Here is a 16,613-nt window from a genome sequence, read left to right as displayed (position 1 = left end):
CTTTTTATTACTTTTCAGTTATAGCCAGTATAACATTGCATGGGCTTCATAGTTCTTATTATCCCAAAGCACCATAGGATACTGTGCAAGCAGGAGGTTGAGGGGTCATGGTCAACCTAGTCTCAAACAGAGTGGCTCAGTGGCTCTTCCGTGGCACAGTCAGGCGGCACTGGGGCTATGGGGAAAACCATACCAGTTCAGACAGAGGTTCCAAAAGCTTCTGCAGGAGTACCTGGGCTGGGATTTGGCTCTGCTGGTTCCACCACAAGGGAACAAGTTGCATTAGCATTTGAACCAAGCAATGAGTGTGCAATATGAAGCTGAAGACCAGTGGGGGAAGACAGGCACGCTTTTTGGTACTATTTTTCCCCACTGGGAATTTCTCCTACAGCTGCTTCTACTCCACTGCAGTAAAGATATGGGTACCCTGATATTTTCCCCACTAGGTGAAGCAGCAGCTCTGGGAACAGTTTTCAACGGGAAAAATGGCATGTAGGGAAAGGGTGAAGAATCTTCCCTTACCAGTCTTCCACTTCAAGGTACAGCTTCAGTGGCCAGGGCTGACATTTTGCTTCCTGAGGTGGAGAAGCAAATAGTGCCCCCATGCCAAAGTCATGGTGCATAGTACCCAAAGCCATTCAAGTTATTTTGGCACATAGCTAGAAAATCCCATAAGCACCTCTCTCTGTCCATGGCAGTCAAAATACAACAACAACAAATTGAATAACTAAAAATGTAAATGTGCTGCCCTTTCATGACACCCCAGATCAGCTGCCTGGGGGAGCTGCATCACTCTCCTTGACGGTAGGGCTTGTCAGTGGCTGCATTGTATTTATCAAAAGTCCCCCCAAATAAATCATGCAACTACATAGTTCCATCGTTAGGTGTTGGGACTTGCTGCAGTTCATTGGATCTGGCAATCTGCAATGTATAGAACCCAAAAAATCTCCATCCTGATGGCAATTCATTTCGATGTGTTTTCAGGTGACTTGCAGGCCAATCCTAGAATAGAATAGTATAGAATAGTATAATAGGGTTGGAAGGGGCCTATAAGACCGCCGAGTCCAACCCCCTGTTCAGTGTAGGAATCTAAGTCAAAGCATCACAGAATCATAGAATAGTATAGTAGGGCTGGAAAGGGCCTATAACTGTACTCAGAAGTGTGTTCAGATGCAATGTTTGCAATCCTATGTACATTTATTTGGAAAGCCAATACCATTAAACTCAGTGGGACATACTTGCGAATAAACTTGCATCGGATTGGGATGTTCTGCAGAGTCAAGTGCTTTTCCTTAAGCCCCAGAACCTCTCGCATTACAAATCAAGTACCGCTTAAAGGTAAGTCATAATGGTGCAGCACTTGCCTCCATGGTACCTACCTACTCAGTGTATATCTGTTGCGTGTGTTAAGAAAAGCAGACCTAAAATGATCCAGTGATGCATTTTACAGATTCAACAGCTTCCACCTTGAACCCTCCGCATCTTGTTACAAAGACTACATTTCTGTGTACGATGGCCCAAACATAGTTTCTCCACTTCTTGGGAAATTCTGTGGCACGATCCTTCCTCCCGTTATCAAGAGCTCCTCGAATGACTTGCTCCTAGTGTTCAGAACAGATTCCTATGAAGCAGCCGGCGGGTGGAAAGCATCTTTCAGAGAAACAATAGGTAAAAGTGATATCCAGACAAACAGATGCTAGCATCTTAGATACAAGCCAACTATTATGAAATAGCATGAGATATGGTGGGCTGCAGGGACCAGCAGCAGGCCTTGGCCTAATTTCAAAAAACCCTGCAAGTTCAGACCTCTGACAAAAGTGATCTGTCCCTCCCCCAGGAGCCCACTGGGCAGGGAAGGAGAGAAAAGCGGGGGGGGGGGGGGAGGAGAGAGAGAGAGAGAAGGTGATGGCAGAATGAGAGAGAAATTCCTCATCCCTGAGTTATAGGGAAGGATTCTTAGACATGCATGACAGTATTAAACACTGGATTGCTAGACCTAGAGCAAGCAAATCCTACATTCTGGTAACACCATTGAAGAGTCTTGTGGCACCTTAGAGTCTTTGGTGGATGATAGCCTGCTTCATTAGATGCATGCAATATTATAGAGAGTTAGGGGTTTATATACAGTACATATGGTGGTTGGGGTGGGGGAGAGAAGAACTGTAAACAGTGAAGTCAGAAGGAAATTAAATGCAGGAAGTGATAATCACATCATTAACATTGGTCATTCACAGTGCAGTTGTTGCCAATAACACAAACTGTGGTACTAGGTAAGCCAATGAACACATTTAGAGTGATTTTTTTTTTTAAGAAACAACAACCCACCTTTATCCTAATTCAAGCCGCTCAAGAAAGAATTAAACCTGGTGATGAATTGTAACTCCACAGTCTTTCACTCTAATCGCCTTTTAAAGTTTGTTTGCTCTACAATGGCCACATTAAGGTCAGTGGCAGTGTCCTGGGAAGATGACATGTTCTCCCACTAGTGTTTGAATATCACCATTTCTGATGTCGGATTTGTGTATATTTATTCTACTTTGCTACATCTTCATTGGCCTAGGTGTTTCATTTGTGGAAACCTAGGCTAAGTATCCAGAAACATTTAGCACCTTAGTAGATATGAATTAGATTTATGCCTCATGTGGCCACCTAATTTATGCCACATGTGGAAACCATGAGAGAATGCAAATCTTGTTTTTTAAATATTATGACTGGTTGTTTGATTACTCCGAATGTTTAAAATGAATTCTGCCTAACATTAATGATGTTGATTTTTAATCCACGACTCCTGTCATATATTTGAATATATTGACAATATGCTGAAAATAACGACCTATAAATGTTACCTAACATATTCTCCATCAAGTTCTTCTGTTAATTCAACTTTTGGGGAAAAGTAACCCTTAAGGGTTTGGGAAGTATGCACTCCAGATCCATTGACATAGAAAGCCTTTATGGTGTAGCAGAAACATATTCTTACACTGAGTCATTGCAACCACACCCCATCCCTTACCCCCCTCCCACACAGCTAGTAGCTGTTTTTCATTTGTTACAGTCTGAAAGAAACATAAAGGATGAGGAAGTATATCAGAGCACTGTGTTCTGTGCCAAGCACCACATTCCCACACTTCTCCACTGTAGTTATTGCTATTTTCAGTTTGGTAAGGATTACAGATGTCAAATATGTTGCATCTATTCTCTTACACAATAAGATGATGATCTTTCATTCCCTGCTAGTTTTAAAGGATTTGCCTCTTTCTTCTGTCTGTTCATATTGGACGTCAAAAGATGATTCTGTCCTGAGGGTGCCATCTGGTTCAGCATGTTTTTCGCCTGTTGGGTATTTATCTTTGAAGACAAAAAGACTCATTTCACAACACATTGGGGCTATCTGGGAGCCACTTCTTTCATTCTGAGGATCCTTCTTCTCCATCATCTCATAAAACTTGGGAGAGGCATCTCCAGCTCACGGGCTGAATCCAGCCTGCCCAGATCCCCCATCTGGCTCATGGAGCCTCCTTGGATTCCTCCAGGAGGTGGGGCTTAGTCTCCAAGCCCTGTGGCACTCAGGAAAATCCCCGCTGTATAACAGCAGGGATATGGGCACAGCGGGACTCAGCAGGTGCTGGGAAGAGCGGCCACTCTTCCCTGTGCCAGCCAATGTCATTTGCGCAACATGTGCCACCTCCATGGAGATGATGTGTGCTGCACAAAGCCTGGGACCCAAGGGCAATAGGAGGAACCCCACCTACTAACATCTTCCGGCCAGCGGAGGGCCCCCAGTGAGGTTCAGTTTGGTTCAATCTAGCCCCCCCCCCACCCCATGCCACCTAAAAGGATTTCCCCACCCCTGACATAGAGAACCAGTAATCTATATATCTCAGCTCAGCAACTTCTGGAATCTTCAATATGACAAAATGCATGGTGGAGATCCCAGAAAACAATGTCAGATGCTATGGAAAGGTGACCTCTACAACATGGTTTGGATGTGAGAAACATGCCGCTGAGTTTTGGATTCTGCCTTCCCTCCCAATACATAGATTATCTCCTCTCTTCCCTGATTTGCTATTTGCTATTTGCAATACACAGATTATCTCCTATTTGCTACAGATTTGCTATTTGCAATACACAGATTATCTCCTCTCTTCCCTGATTTGCTATTTGCTAACCAGAAATTGGTTCTAAACCATAGTTTATAAACCCACTTCAACCCACAGTTTCAATCCACAGTTTAGAGACAATTCCTTGCTAGGTAAAACTCTGGATTTCCTGTCTCTCCTCCAGTTTACTACACTGCTAAGTTTTCACATGTCTTATGTTGGGTGAAACTGGCATATAAGAGGGTATTTACAAATGAGCCACAGTCCCATTACCTATTGCAACATGGCCTGGCTGAAGTAGCAGTTCAAGATACTTTGTACCACTTCTTTATAGGCAAGGATAAAGAACTCTGCTTAAATCTAGAGCAGGTAAAGAGGCAAACCTCAGTGAGTCTGTTTAAAATGAATCTATACAGAAATTCCCATCTACTCCATCAGAAGGAAAACCCCAAGAGATTTTGTATTAGCATAGTATCTGCATGGCATATCTGAAGCACAATTCTTCATCAATGTATAATGATGAGTACATTATTCCATGACTGTATTAGTGAAGCAAGATTGGGTAATGTGATTATAGTGTTCTGCTTAATGTTGTTGGGGACCCTAATTAACTCTTAGAAGGAAGCGAACAGAAATGGTAAACTTATTTGGAGTAATCTAAGCTTTGCTTATTTCCTTCTTTCAGAAATCTGTCCATTTTCATTTGTGCTTCCTTAGAATTTTCTCACCAATCATATCACCCAAAATTATTATTCCTGTTTCATCCTTTTTGAATTTTCTGAGAGAAAATCAGTTTGATGATTTGAATGGAGGTGGGAGCTATAGGATTTAATTACCAACATTTGGGGAGAAAACCCCCGTTTTAATGAGAACAGCTTCTTGGTATTTCGGATTCAGTATCAGCAGATCATTAAGTTTGTTCCACTGGGACAAATCTATTATGGAAAAACAAATCAATGGTTTCTGTTTTATATTTTTAGAAATAAGCTTCTTTGTGTTTGATTCTGTATTATAAAAATGTCATTTTGGACAAAACTGATGACACAGTCTAGAAATCATTACAGTCCTTACATCTGTGGCTTGATAGATGTTCTATTTCTCAGACTGGCCTAGAGTTTCTTTTGTCATTATTGATGATAATTCTATATCATCCTCCATCTGAAAGTCTCTGTCAAAGTAAGATCTCTGTAATCTAACACTGGCTCCATACTGGAATTTATCAAATGGTATAAAATGGATAAGATAGTTCCCCAAAGTCCCCAAACTTCAGAATTCTATGTAATAAGGTTTTATTCCATTGGATATTTATAATCATAAGATGCGATCCTATGCATGTTTTCATGAAATGAAGTCCCACTGAAAAGAGGAGACTTGCTTCCAGAGAAACAGTCACTGAATCAGGCTACCCATGTCTAAACACCTGCACATTCATTTGCCTAGTAATTCTCACTACCAGTTTTCAGTGGCACACACTTATTTTTCTTAGCTATATTGCAATTCACCCTCATCAGTGTCTTATACGAACCAGGTACTGATTGCACACTTCCCTCGCACACTTCCACCATGTTTTATGAGTAGGCTGTCTGCATTTGACAGCCAGTTCATAGATGACTGTTTATTTCCTACTTACACACAGGGCAATATGATGCAGTGGATCAAGTACTAGATTTGCAAGGGTAAACCAGAGCGACGGTGATCAGGAAAACGCAGCTAAGGAGGCCTCTGTGCCCTGGGAGGGCCCACCAGTGCTGACCCCTGGGCCGCTGTGGCTGAGGAGAAACAGTCCTCACTGCTGGTGGGGGCCCCTGGGAATCTTTGTTCCCCTGGGATGGTCCTCCCCTCTGCTGCATGGTGCTGCCTGTGTCCTAAGGACTAAAGTAAACAGCCACTAAAGCATGCATAGTGGAACTATGCATGCTAGCTTCCTCTCCTGTCCTTTGAGCACATGCAGCCCCAACTCCGCATGGTGCTGCAGAAGAGGAGGATTTAAGCTTTTCTCTCCACATGCATTTTTGGTGGAACTCCACCCCACACAGCAGATTAAAGCATCCATGGATCCCATTGGAAATGCTTTTAGCTTTTCTTTTTTAACTGCCCCACATGGGGTGGTGGTGGAAGAATTTCATGGGAAAAAATGGGTGGGGGGAGCTTAAATTGTCCTCTCCCAGAGCGCCATGGTCCCAATCTGAATCAGGGAGGATTGGTGGTTGGGGGAAAGAGGGTGGGGCCTGGGGAAGGGGGCATGGTCATCTGGGGAACTCTGGAGGGCTGGATCTGGCCACCAGGAGAACCAGATGTGGCCCCTGGGCCTGAAATGCTGCATCCCTGAGCTAAGGGAACAGGGGTGTGTGTCCGTGGTGGGGAGCAGTGGAGGCTAGTGTGGGTCCGATGTCAGTGGAACAGTGAATCTGTTCCAGGTTTCAGTCAGAACTCTAAAGGTGCTTCACACCTTGGATAGCTCCTTTAGAGTTCTGATTGGTTCTGACTGGAACCTGGAGCAGAGTCTCCGTCCCACTGACATCAGAGCCACCAGCCTCTGCTGGTGGGGTGGGGTATGCTGTCTGAATTTTACTAGCCAGTCAAATCAATTGGCTGAAGGTCTCTAGTTCTGAGTTAACTGGACTACTTGATTTTTCTGGTTCTAGTTTATCCACCTCTATTTCTGAGTTTGGGGGAGCTGGATTTTTGTTTTGATATTTTGGACCATTTATTGTAATGCTGGATTCTGTATTTGACTTGACATGCTGGCCGGTTTCCTTACCAGAGGTCTGTTTATAATGAACTCCAAGAATTTTCAATTATCTCCAGTGGGGCTCAACGGGTTGAATATTATTCATGTTTTGAAGGGTGGGGGGACGACTCTGCCTTAAATGTAACTCTTTCATCATTCTTTCATGAATGCGGGTGCCATTCCAACTAATGCTATGTCTTCTACTCTATTAATTTAGCTTTAATAAAAATATCAGTTTTCTACTTTGAGCCAGAACCACTGTTGCCATAATATTGCTATCACAGCATACATGAGCTATATTTAAGGCAATATCACAGTGCTCAATGTTTGGCTTCAAGCCTCCTTCCGTCAGTTTCAAGCAAGTCAGCAATGGGAGATCGTTGGAAAGGCAGATGTTGTGATGGGTTACAATAAAAGAAACATTATGTGCAAGAGCCGGGAGGTAATATTTATGCCCTCTTCCAGTTATTGCCCCCATCATGGATCACTGCCTTGTTGTGGCGAAGGGGCTTGCGTAACTCAGTGAAGCCATAGCTATGCCGTGCAGGGCCACCCAAGATGGACAGGTCATGGCAGAGAGTTCTGACAAAATGTGGTCCACTGGAGAAGGAAATGGCAACCCACTCCAGTATTCTCGCCAAGAAAACCCCATGGAACGTATCACAAGGCTAAAAGAGATGACACCGGAAGATTAGCCCCTCAGGTCGGAAGGTGTCCAATATACTACTGGGGAAGAGCAGAGGGTATTTCCAAGTAGCGCCAGAAAGAGTGAAGCGGCTGGGCCAAACCCGAAAGGACACTCAGCTGTGGTTGTGTCTGGTGGTGAAAAGAAAATCCGATGCTGTAAAGAACAATATTGTTTAGGAACCTGGAATGTCAGATCAATGAATCAAGGTAAGCTGGAGGTAGTGAAACATGAGATAGCAAGATTGAACATCGACATCTTGGGAATCAGCGAACTAAAATGGACAGGCATGGGCAAATTTAATTCAGGTGACCATCATATCTACTACTGTGGGCAAGAATCCCTTAGAAGAAATGGAGTAGCACTCATAATCAACAAAAGAGTGGGAAAAGCAGTACTGGGTTACAATCTCAAAAACGATAGAATGATCTCAGTACGAATCCAAGGCAAACCATTCAACATCACAGTAATTCAAGTCTATGCCCCAACCACTGAGGCCAAAGAAGCTGAGGTTGATCGGTTCTATGAAGACCTACAACACCTTCTAAAACTAACACCAAAAAAAGTTGTCCTCTTCATCATAGGGGATTGGAATGCTAAACTAGGAAGTCAAGAAATCACCAGGATAACAGGCAGGCATGGCCTTGGTGTACAGAATGAAGCAGGACAAAGGCTAATAGAGTTTTGCCAAGAGAACACGCTGATCATAGCAAACACTCTTTTCCAACAGCACAGGAGACGACTCTACACATGGACATCACCAGATGGTCAATATCGAAATCAGATTGATTATGTCCTTTGCAGCCAAAGATGGAGACGCTCTATACAGTCAGTCAAAACAAGACCTGGAGCTGACTGTGGCTCAGATCCTGAGCTTCTTGTTGCAAACTTTTGGCTTAAATTGAAGAACGTAGGGAAAACCACTAAACCATTCAGGTTTGACCTAAATCATATCCCTTATGAATATACAGTGAAGGTGAGGAATAGATTTCAGGGATTAGACCTGATAGACAGAGTGCCTGAGGAACTATGGACGGAGGTCTGTAACATTGTTCAGGAGACAGCAACTCAATCCATCCCAAAGAAAAAGAAATGCAAGAAAGCCAAGTGGCTGTCTGATGAAGCTTTACAAGTAGCTGAGGAAAGAAGGGAAGCGAAAAGCAAGGGAGAAAGGGGAAGATATATCCAACGGAATGCAGAGTTCCAGAGAAGAGCAAGGAGAGACAAGAAGGCCTTCTTAAATGAACAATGCAAAGAAATTGAGGAAAACAACAGAAGGGGAAAGACTAGAGATCTCTTCAAGAAAATTGGAGATCTCAAGGGAACGTTTTTGCAAAGACAGGCATGATCAAGAACAAAGAAGGCAGGGACCTAACAGAAGCAGATGAGATTAAGAAGAGGTGGAAAGAATACACAGAAGAACTATACAGGAAAGATCTGAATGTCCCTAATAGCCATGATAGTGCGGTCACTGAACTTGAGCCGGACATCCTAGAGAGTGAAGTCAAGTGGGCCTTAGGAAGCATGACTAACAACAAAGCTAGTGGAGACATCAGTATTCCAGCTGAGCTATTTAAAATCCTAAGAGATGATGCTGTTAAAGTGCTGCACTCAATATGCCAACAAATTTGGAACACTCAACAGTGGCCGCAAGACTGAAAAAAGTCAGTTTACATTCCAATTCCAAAAAAGGACAACGCCAAAGAGTGTTCAAACTACCGCACAATTGCGCTCATTTCACATGCCAGCAAGGTTATGCTCAAAATCCTACAAGCTAGGCTTCAGCAGTATGCGAGCCGAGAACTACCGGAAGTACAAGCTGGGTTTCGAAGAGGCAGAGGAACTAGAGATCAAATCACCAACCTTCGCTGGATCATGGAGAAAGCAAGAGAATTCCAGAAAAATGTCTATTTCTGCTTCATTCACTATGCTAAAGCCTTTGATTGTGTGGATCACAACAAACTGTGGCAAATTCTTAAAGTGATGGTACCCGACCACCTTACCCGTCTCCTGAGAAACCTGTATGCGGGTCAAGAAGCAACAGTAAGAACCAGACATGGAACAACCGAGTGGTTCAAAATTGGGAAAGGAGTACGACAAGGCTGCATATTGTTGCCCTGCTTATTTAACTTATATGCAGAGTACATCATGAGAAACGCCGGGTTGGATGAATCACAGGTTGGAATTAAGATTGCCAGGAGAATTATCAACAACCTCAGATACGCGGATGATACCACCCTAATGGCAGAAAGCAAAGAGGATCTCAAGAGCCTCTTGTTGAGGGTGAAAGAGGACAGTGCAAAAGCTGGTTTGAACCTCGACATTAAAAAAAACTAAGATCATGGCATCTGGCCCCATCACTTCCTGGCATATAGAAGGGGAAGAAATGGAAGCAGTGACAGATTTTATTTTCTTGGGCTCCAAGATCACCGCAGATGGTGACTGTAGCCATGAAATTAAAAGATGCTTGCTCCTTGGGAGGAAAGCTATGGCAAACCTAGACAGCACAGTAAGAAGCAGAGACATCACCTTGCCGACAAAGGTCCATCTAATCAAAACTATGGTTTTCCCAGAAGTAACGTATGGCTGTGAGAGCTGGACTATAAGGAAGGCTGAGCGCCGAAGAATCGATGCTTTTGAACTGTGGTGCTGGAGAAGACTCTTACGAGTCCCCTGGACTGCAAGGAGGTCAAATCAGTCAATCCTAAAGGAAATCAACCCTGAGTGCTCATTGGAAGGACAGATACTGAAGTTGAAACTCAAATATTTTGGCCACCTAATGCGAAGAGAAAACTCTCTGGAAAAGACCCTGATGCTGGGAAAGACTGAAGGCAAAAGGAGAAGGGGACGGCAGAGGATGAGATGGCTAGACAGCATCACTGATGCAATGAATATGGACTTGAGCATGCTCCGGGAGAGAGCGGAGGACAGGAAGGCCTGGCGTACTATGGTACATGGGGTCACGAAGAGTCGGACATGACTGAACGACTGAACAACAACCAGTTATTGCATTTATAAAAATCCAAACTCCACTGTTAGGCAATACCTTTATTATTAGGAGCAGATTCTAAACTTTCCCAAAATAGGGAGCAAGCTAGAACTTAAAAGGTATTTACCATTTTGTGACCAACAAACAGTGCAAGTAGGGTAGATAGGCCATATTGAAAAGGAGCTTGTATTCTGCTTCCTCTTTTCTTTAATGTCTCCCTTAATATATTCACCAGCAACCATGCATCAAGTAGACCATCGGTGGAGGCAAACAGCAAGCATCCTATCCTGATGCAGAATAGTGTTTAGGAAGCAGAGCATACTACACCATTGACCGGGAAAGACAAAAGGCCCAGTAGCTCATATTTACTGCCAACATAGAAGTTTTATATTGACTTTTTACACCAGGAATTGTGGTTTTAAGTATTGTGGTCTTGCAGATGCCTCAAATACATGCGTGCTTATATAATAACAGGGCCTGGAGGCTAGTTGGGGGGGGGGGCTGTATGTGTGTGTGTGAGCTTACAAAATTATCTTTTGTAATGCTTAAACTCTAACCTTAAAAATGTACCAGGATATCAAAGTTGAGACATCTGAAGTTAGCCAAGGGTGCACCCACCCAGATGTGATTATGAAACTATGTCAATGGTGCCAATTGTCAATCCTGAAAGGCTCATTTTTTTTCATTTATAATTTTAAAATCAGTACTTCTGAAAGCACATTATCCCCTTAGAGATGTTCAAGACCTGAACACGCATGCAGGGAGAGTGGGATTGTGGCAGCAGGTTCTGCCCTAACATTGCTAGAAGGTCCCCATGTATACAGCTTTCTTTGCACCATTGAGAACACTGCAGGTCTTCGGCAAACGTTGCAGAGATCAAACCCGCCACAGCTGTATGCTCAGATTCACTATACAGATGTTTTAATATACGCATATAGATTGGGAGCAAAGCCTGCACCATAATCCAGTTTTTCCTTCCACACACAGTCATTAGAACATTTGAAAGGGGATATTATTACTATACATATTACAGAGTAGGGTTGCCGGATAAACTTTATGATATAGTACAGCCTTCTCCATGCTGGTGCTTGCCAGAAGTTTTGCACTCCCATCATCCCTGACCATCGACCATACTGGTCAGGGCTGATGGGAGTTGTAGTCCAAAACACTTGGAGGGGACCAGAATCAGGGTGGAGAAAGTTGGTATAGAACATCAGAGTCCCATACTGGGTGCCTCTAATTTCTTTACATTTTTCACTTCCAGTTATAAGGCAGCCTTATAAATAGCACTGTCTGGTCACCTGTGGTAGTAACAATTACCTTCAGGTAACCAGGTGCAATGCCATTACTGAGATAGAATATTCTTGGTCTCACCACTTTGTTGAAGCATAATGGTCGGGTCAGGATGATTGTGGGGATGAAGAACCCATTGTGGGTTCTTCTCCCGCCCCTGTGCCTGCTGAGCATGTGCCCGCAATTTGCATAATTACCCACAATGCAGCGTGGGTTGCTGTATTGTCCAAACCCAGCACTTGGCATGGTGGGGCTGCCTTCTTACCCCACAACCCATGGCTTGGAGTTGGGGTTGTGGGGTTGGTGAGAAGCCACCCCTACCGTGTTCCAGGTTCTTTGACCCTGTGATCGTCCAAACACAGCTACTGAAATCCCTTTCTTATTATTATAAAACTGTAGGTTTAGTTGTTTCATTTGTGTGATAATCTGAAACAAATACAGACGCCGTATAGCCAGTGGTTCTGTGCATTCAAGGCAGCTTTGCATTTATTGAAAAGCAGTTCACACAGAGGCCAACCAGCTACCTGTGGACTAGATGGTCTGATCCCGCATGGCTCTTCTTATGTTCTTATGTTCAGTCCCTGCAACCAATCACAGTAGATTCCTCACTTTGTTTAATCAACACACCAACTCCATTAGGGTGAACTATTATTTCACATAAAGTGAAAAGCACACAGATAGTGTGCCCCTAGAATCACAGAATCATAGAATAGTAGGGTTGGAAGGGGCCTACAAGACCATCGAGTCCAACCCCCTGCTCATTGCAGGAATCCAAGTCAGAGCATCCCCGACAGATGGCTGTCCAGCCTTGTCTTGAATGCCTCCAGGGTGGGAGAGCCCACTACCTCCCTAGGTAATTGGTTCCATTGTCGTATTGCTCTAACAGTCAGGAAGTTTTTCCTGATGTTCAGCCAGAATCTGGCTTCCTGTAACTTGAGCCCATTATTCCACGTCCTGCACTCTGGCATGATCGAGAAGAGATCCTGGCCTTCCTCTCTGTGACCCTATTTTAATCTAAGCACTAATACTTAAGAATGAATGATCAGAATCCCTAATAACCAGAATTATTTAAGTTCCTGCATACAAATGTAAATACTTCATTTGCTACAACAATTCCAGAAGGATTTTGTAGAGCTAGCCTGACAGGTCTAAAGAAAAAGACACAGCTCCTCCTACTGTTCAGACAACAAGCAAACTCTACAATATGGAAAGTCTATTTTAAATTATAACTTGTTTCTCTCTTCTTTTAATGAATTCTGTTATCATATAAGAACAAGTTTGTTTGTTTTCAGTGTTTCTCAATATTTTGCAGATGGGTTGTAGAAAAATGTAGAGTAAATTTTAGGCTGGAGGAGCATTTGGGCTACTATAGGAGATCCAAAAGATAACGCTGTGTATTAGGAAGCTGGTACTTTTGAGATTGATTGATTTATTACATTTCTATACCTCCCAATAGCTGAAGTTCTCTGATATTAATTAACCAGTTATTTTTCAGAGCCAACTGGCAGCATCCCCTGTACCTCATTAGGACTGGAGCTTTATAGAATAAGGCCTATCAGATAAGCAGCAAAAAGAACTATTAACTTTTAGATTACTGTAAATTATAATAATCATATTTTTACAACCTGATCCTAAATCTTAATATTCCTGAACAAGTACCAAGGATGAGACAGAGGGAGCATTCCTATGGGGATAGGTGGCCACCTCTGAACTCAGAGGTGGCCACCTATCCAATACAGGGCGGGCAAAGTGCGGAGGGGATCTTCACCTCTGCACTCCAGCTGCCCTGCATTTGTGGCTAGATGACCAATTTCAGCTGGCTAGCTGCAGCACTTTGGAGTGGGGTGGGGGAGGCCGGATGATGCACAGGAAGTGTCCTACCAGCCCTTCCGAGGTTCCTGCCTCTCCCTGCCCTCAGGAATGCCCCCTTTCCTCCTGCTCTGTGCTGTTCTTATGAGTGCAGAGCCCGGGGCAATCCGCGCCGCCTATGAGGCAGTGGGGGTGGGGGCGGGGACGCCATTCTGGGAACCGACCTCGGAGTGCAGGCTCCGCGGTCGGTTCCCAAAAGCCAACTAATCCTATGGCCATCTAGCCACTGTCTAGCAGCCATAGAATTGCACCCTAAGGGTAGTATCCAGTGTTAGTCCTACAGAGAGTAGACCCAATGAAATGAATGGGAGTTAAGTCAGTTGTGACTGACTTAAGTCTCATTCATTTCAGTGGGTCTACTCTACATAGGACTAACATTGGATAGTAGCCTAACAATTTAAATTTATCACTTAGGTTTTGCCTTGTGTGCCATTTTTTGGTAGAAAGTCAGGGTACAAATCAAATAAATAAATACCAAAACATGTTGATAAAATTATTTTAAAAACACTTTGGTTTGCTAGTAATAAAGTAGAACCATAAAAAACAGTTATCCTGGTACACTTTCTGAAAGGAGATGTCACATCGGCATTGCAGTGATATTTGGATAGTATTGCAGGTGAGATACTCGTGTAGAGTGCATCTCACTATTTGCTTAATCTTCAGAAATTGCTAATACTAGCACCGTGCTATTTATTTTTTTATCTACCATATTTATATAATGACCCATCAACATATGTTCTCTGAGAGGCTTACAAAACTGAGAATAAAATACAAAATTAAGAGAAAATACAGCATTTACAATACAAGAACAGTAAAATGCAGCTTTGAAACATTCGTTTTTTAGCAGGAGAAAAGTAAAACCAATTAGCAGCTCACCTTTTAAAAGGTTATAAAAACACCCCCCCCCCCCGCAAGTCACTTTAAAAGCCTGGGTGAATAAAAAGGTCTTCAACTGGCACTGAGGAGGCTATTCTACAGTTGGGCAGGCAGTACCAAGAAGGCCCTCTCTCTAGTAGCCATCCACCTCACTTCACCTGGGGGGAAAAAGGAACAGGGCCTTGGAAGGACTTCTGATACACACTCACACACACACAGATGCCCTTTCACACATAAAACTGAATGTATGGAGAGAGGAGTACATGGGTTCATGTGTGTTGTGCTTGCTCTTGACCTCCACACTTTCAGTTGATGATGTGAATGGAGCCTATGTTCAGACAGCCCCCTCCACGTCATTGGGAACCCTGCTTTTCCTGCATTGACACTCATGAGGAGAGAGCCTTACACATGCAGAGTTCTATTGTCTATGCATTGTCTATTCACAGTTTACTTAATGTGTGGAATTCAGGAGCAAGGACAGAGGGCATCTCTACACCAGCCTAAAATCCTGCATTTAAAACGGGGCTTTCTGCTTCCGTTTGAAATGCAGGATCACGACGACTCCCTTCTTCACCCGCTTCCTTTCCCCCTCTCCCCTTTCCCCCTCCTTCTCCCCATGTCTGAGTCTTCCATTATCTTTCATTGATCTTGCTCCTCTTCTTGCTGCTTTTATTCTTTCCATGGAGGAAACTGAAGCGGAACACAATGGGGTAATTTGATAGCTCATTATCTGCGATCTATTTAAAAGCTGAACAAAGGGCATTTAGTGCAGGAGACGCCTTGGATGATCACAGCGTCATGTAAACAGCCTGCAAACTTCTGTGAAGAAGCAATCTCAATCGCAGGATAAGAGCTCAGTGTGAAGAAGCCCAAAGTCTGCAATCTGGCTCTGTGCATAGAAGCATAGAATCATAGAACAGTAGGGTTGGAAGGGGCCTACAAGGCCATCGAGTCCAACCCCCTGCTCAATGCAGGAATCCAAGTCAGAGCACCCCTGACAGATGGCTGTCCAGCCTCGTCTTGAATGCCTCCTGTGTGGAAGAGCCCACCACCTCCCTAGGTAATTGGTTCCATTGTTGTATTGCTCTAACAGTCAGGAAGTTTTTCCTGATGTTCAGCCGGAATCTGGCTTCCTGTAACTTGAGCCCATTATTCCACGTCCTGCACTCTGGCATGATCGAGAAGAGATCCTGGCCTTCCTCTCTATGACAACCTTTCAAGTACTTGAAGAGCACTATCATATTTCCCCTCAGTCTTCTCTTCCCAAGGCTAAACATGCCCAGTTCTTTCTCTCTTCATAGGGCTTTGTTTCCAGTCCCCTGATCATCTTTGTTGCCCTCCTCTGAGCCCTCCCCAATTTGTCTGCATCCTTCTTAAAATGTGGTGCCCAGAACTGGACACAGTACTCCAGATGAGGCCAATCTAACATGTGAAAAGAGCTTTAGTTCAATCAAATCCCGTACAAAACATAAAGGTGATGTAGCCCCTGCCCCAAAAGTTAACACTTTAACAATAAACATCAAGACAGGAATGGGGAAAGAGAGATATTAAATATGACAGAAAAATGTATAATTTGGCATTTAAAATACCAATATCAAGCATGTATCTGATGGCAGATCTCTGCTTTTTTAAACAGGTCCTCAGCAAGGATGCGGCGGCTACCTGATGAATTCAAGTGGTAGCTTTGGCTCTCCAGACTCCAACAAGGATGGCAAATATGACAAAGATCTAGCATGTGTGTGGACTATAGTTGCACCCATAAACAAGCTGATCAACCTCACCTTCAACACTTTTGTACTGGAAGCAATGTCTAGGCAAACCTGCCAATTTGACTATGTCAAAGTAAGACCATCCATGTGCATTTATCAAAAAATGCAAGATTCACTTTTTGGTGTGTTTAGACCATAGCTTACACAATATTTTTGGTGCATGTTTCCTTTTTAATTCAAAAGATATCTTATCCTAGCGGTAAAGGGAAGATAATAACTTTATATGACTTGAAGTGCACAGTCCTATGCATGTTTAGACAGAAAGTCCTACAGCTCCCAGCATTCCCCAGCCAGCACTGCT

General features: G+C 43.5%; 1 protein-coding gene across 2 annotated transcripts in view; it reads left to right on the top strand.

Annotated features, from left to right (window-relative positions):
* CUBN (cubilin) overlaps window positions 1-16,613 on the top strand; it is a 260,102-nt gene that overhangs the window by 222,883 nt on the left and 20,606 nt on the right. For both annotated transcript variants that reach the window (XM_084860471.1, XM_084860472.1), the window contains exons 59-60: window positions 1,451-1,668; window positions 16,180-16,385. In XM_084860471.1, coding sequence (XP_084716597.1) covers window positions 1,451-1,668; window positions 16,180-16,385 — 424 coding nt within the window. The remainder of the gene's footprint in view (window positions 1-1,450; window positions 1,669-16,179; window positions 16,386-16,613) is intronic.

The sequence above is a fragment of the Heloderma suspectum genome, chromosome 5 (genome assembly GCF_057233095.1).
Source record: "Heloderma suspectum isolate Gila_16-S chromosome 5, 16-S_ref, whole genome shotgun sequence".
Taxonomy (NCBI): domain Eukaryota; kingdom Metazoa; phylum Chordata; class Lepidosauria; order Squamata; family Helodermatidae; genus Heloderma; species Heloderma suspectum.
The sequence above is the reverse complement of the archived record's forward strand: the minus strand, read 5'-3'. Positions and strand labels throughout refer to the sequence as shown.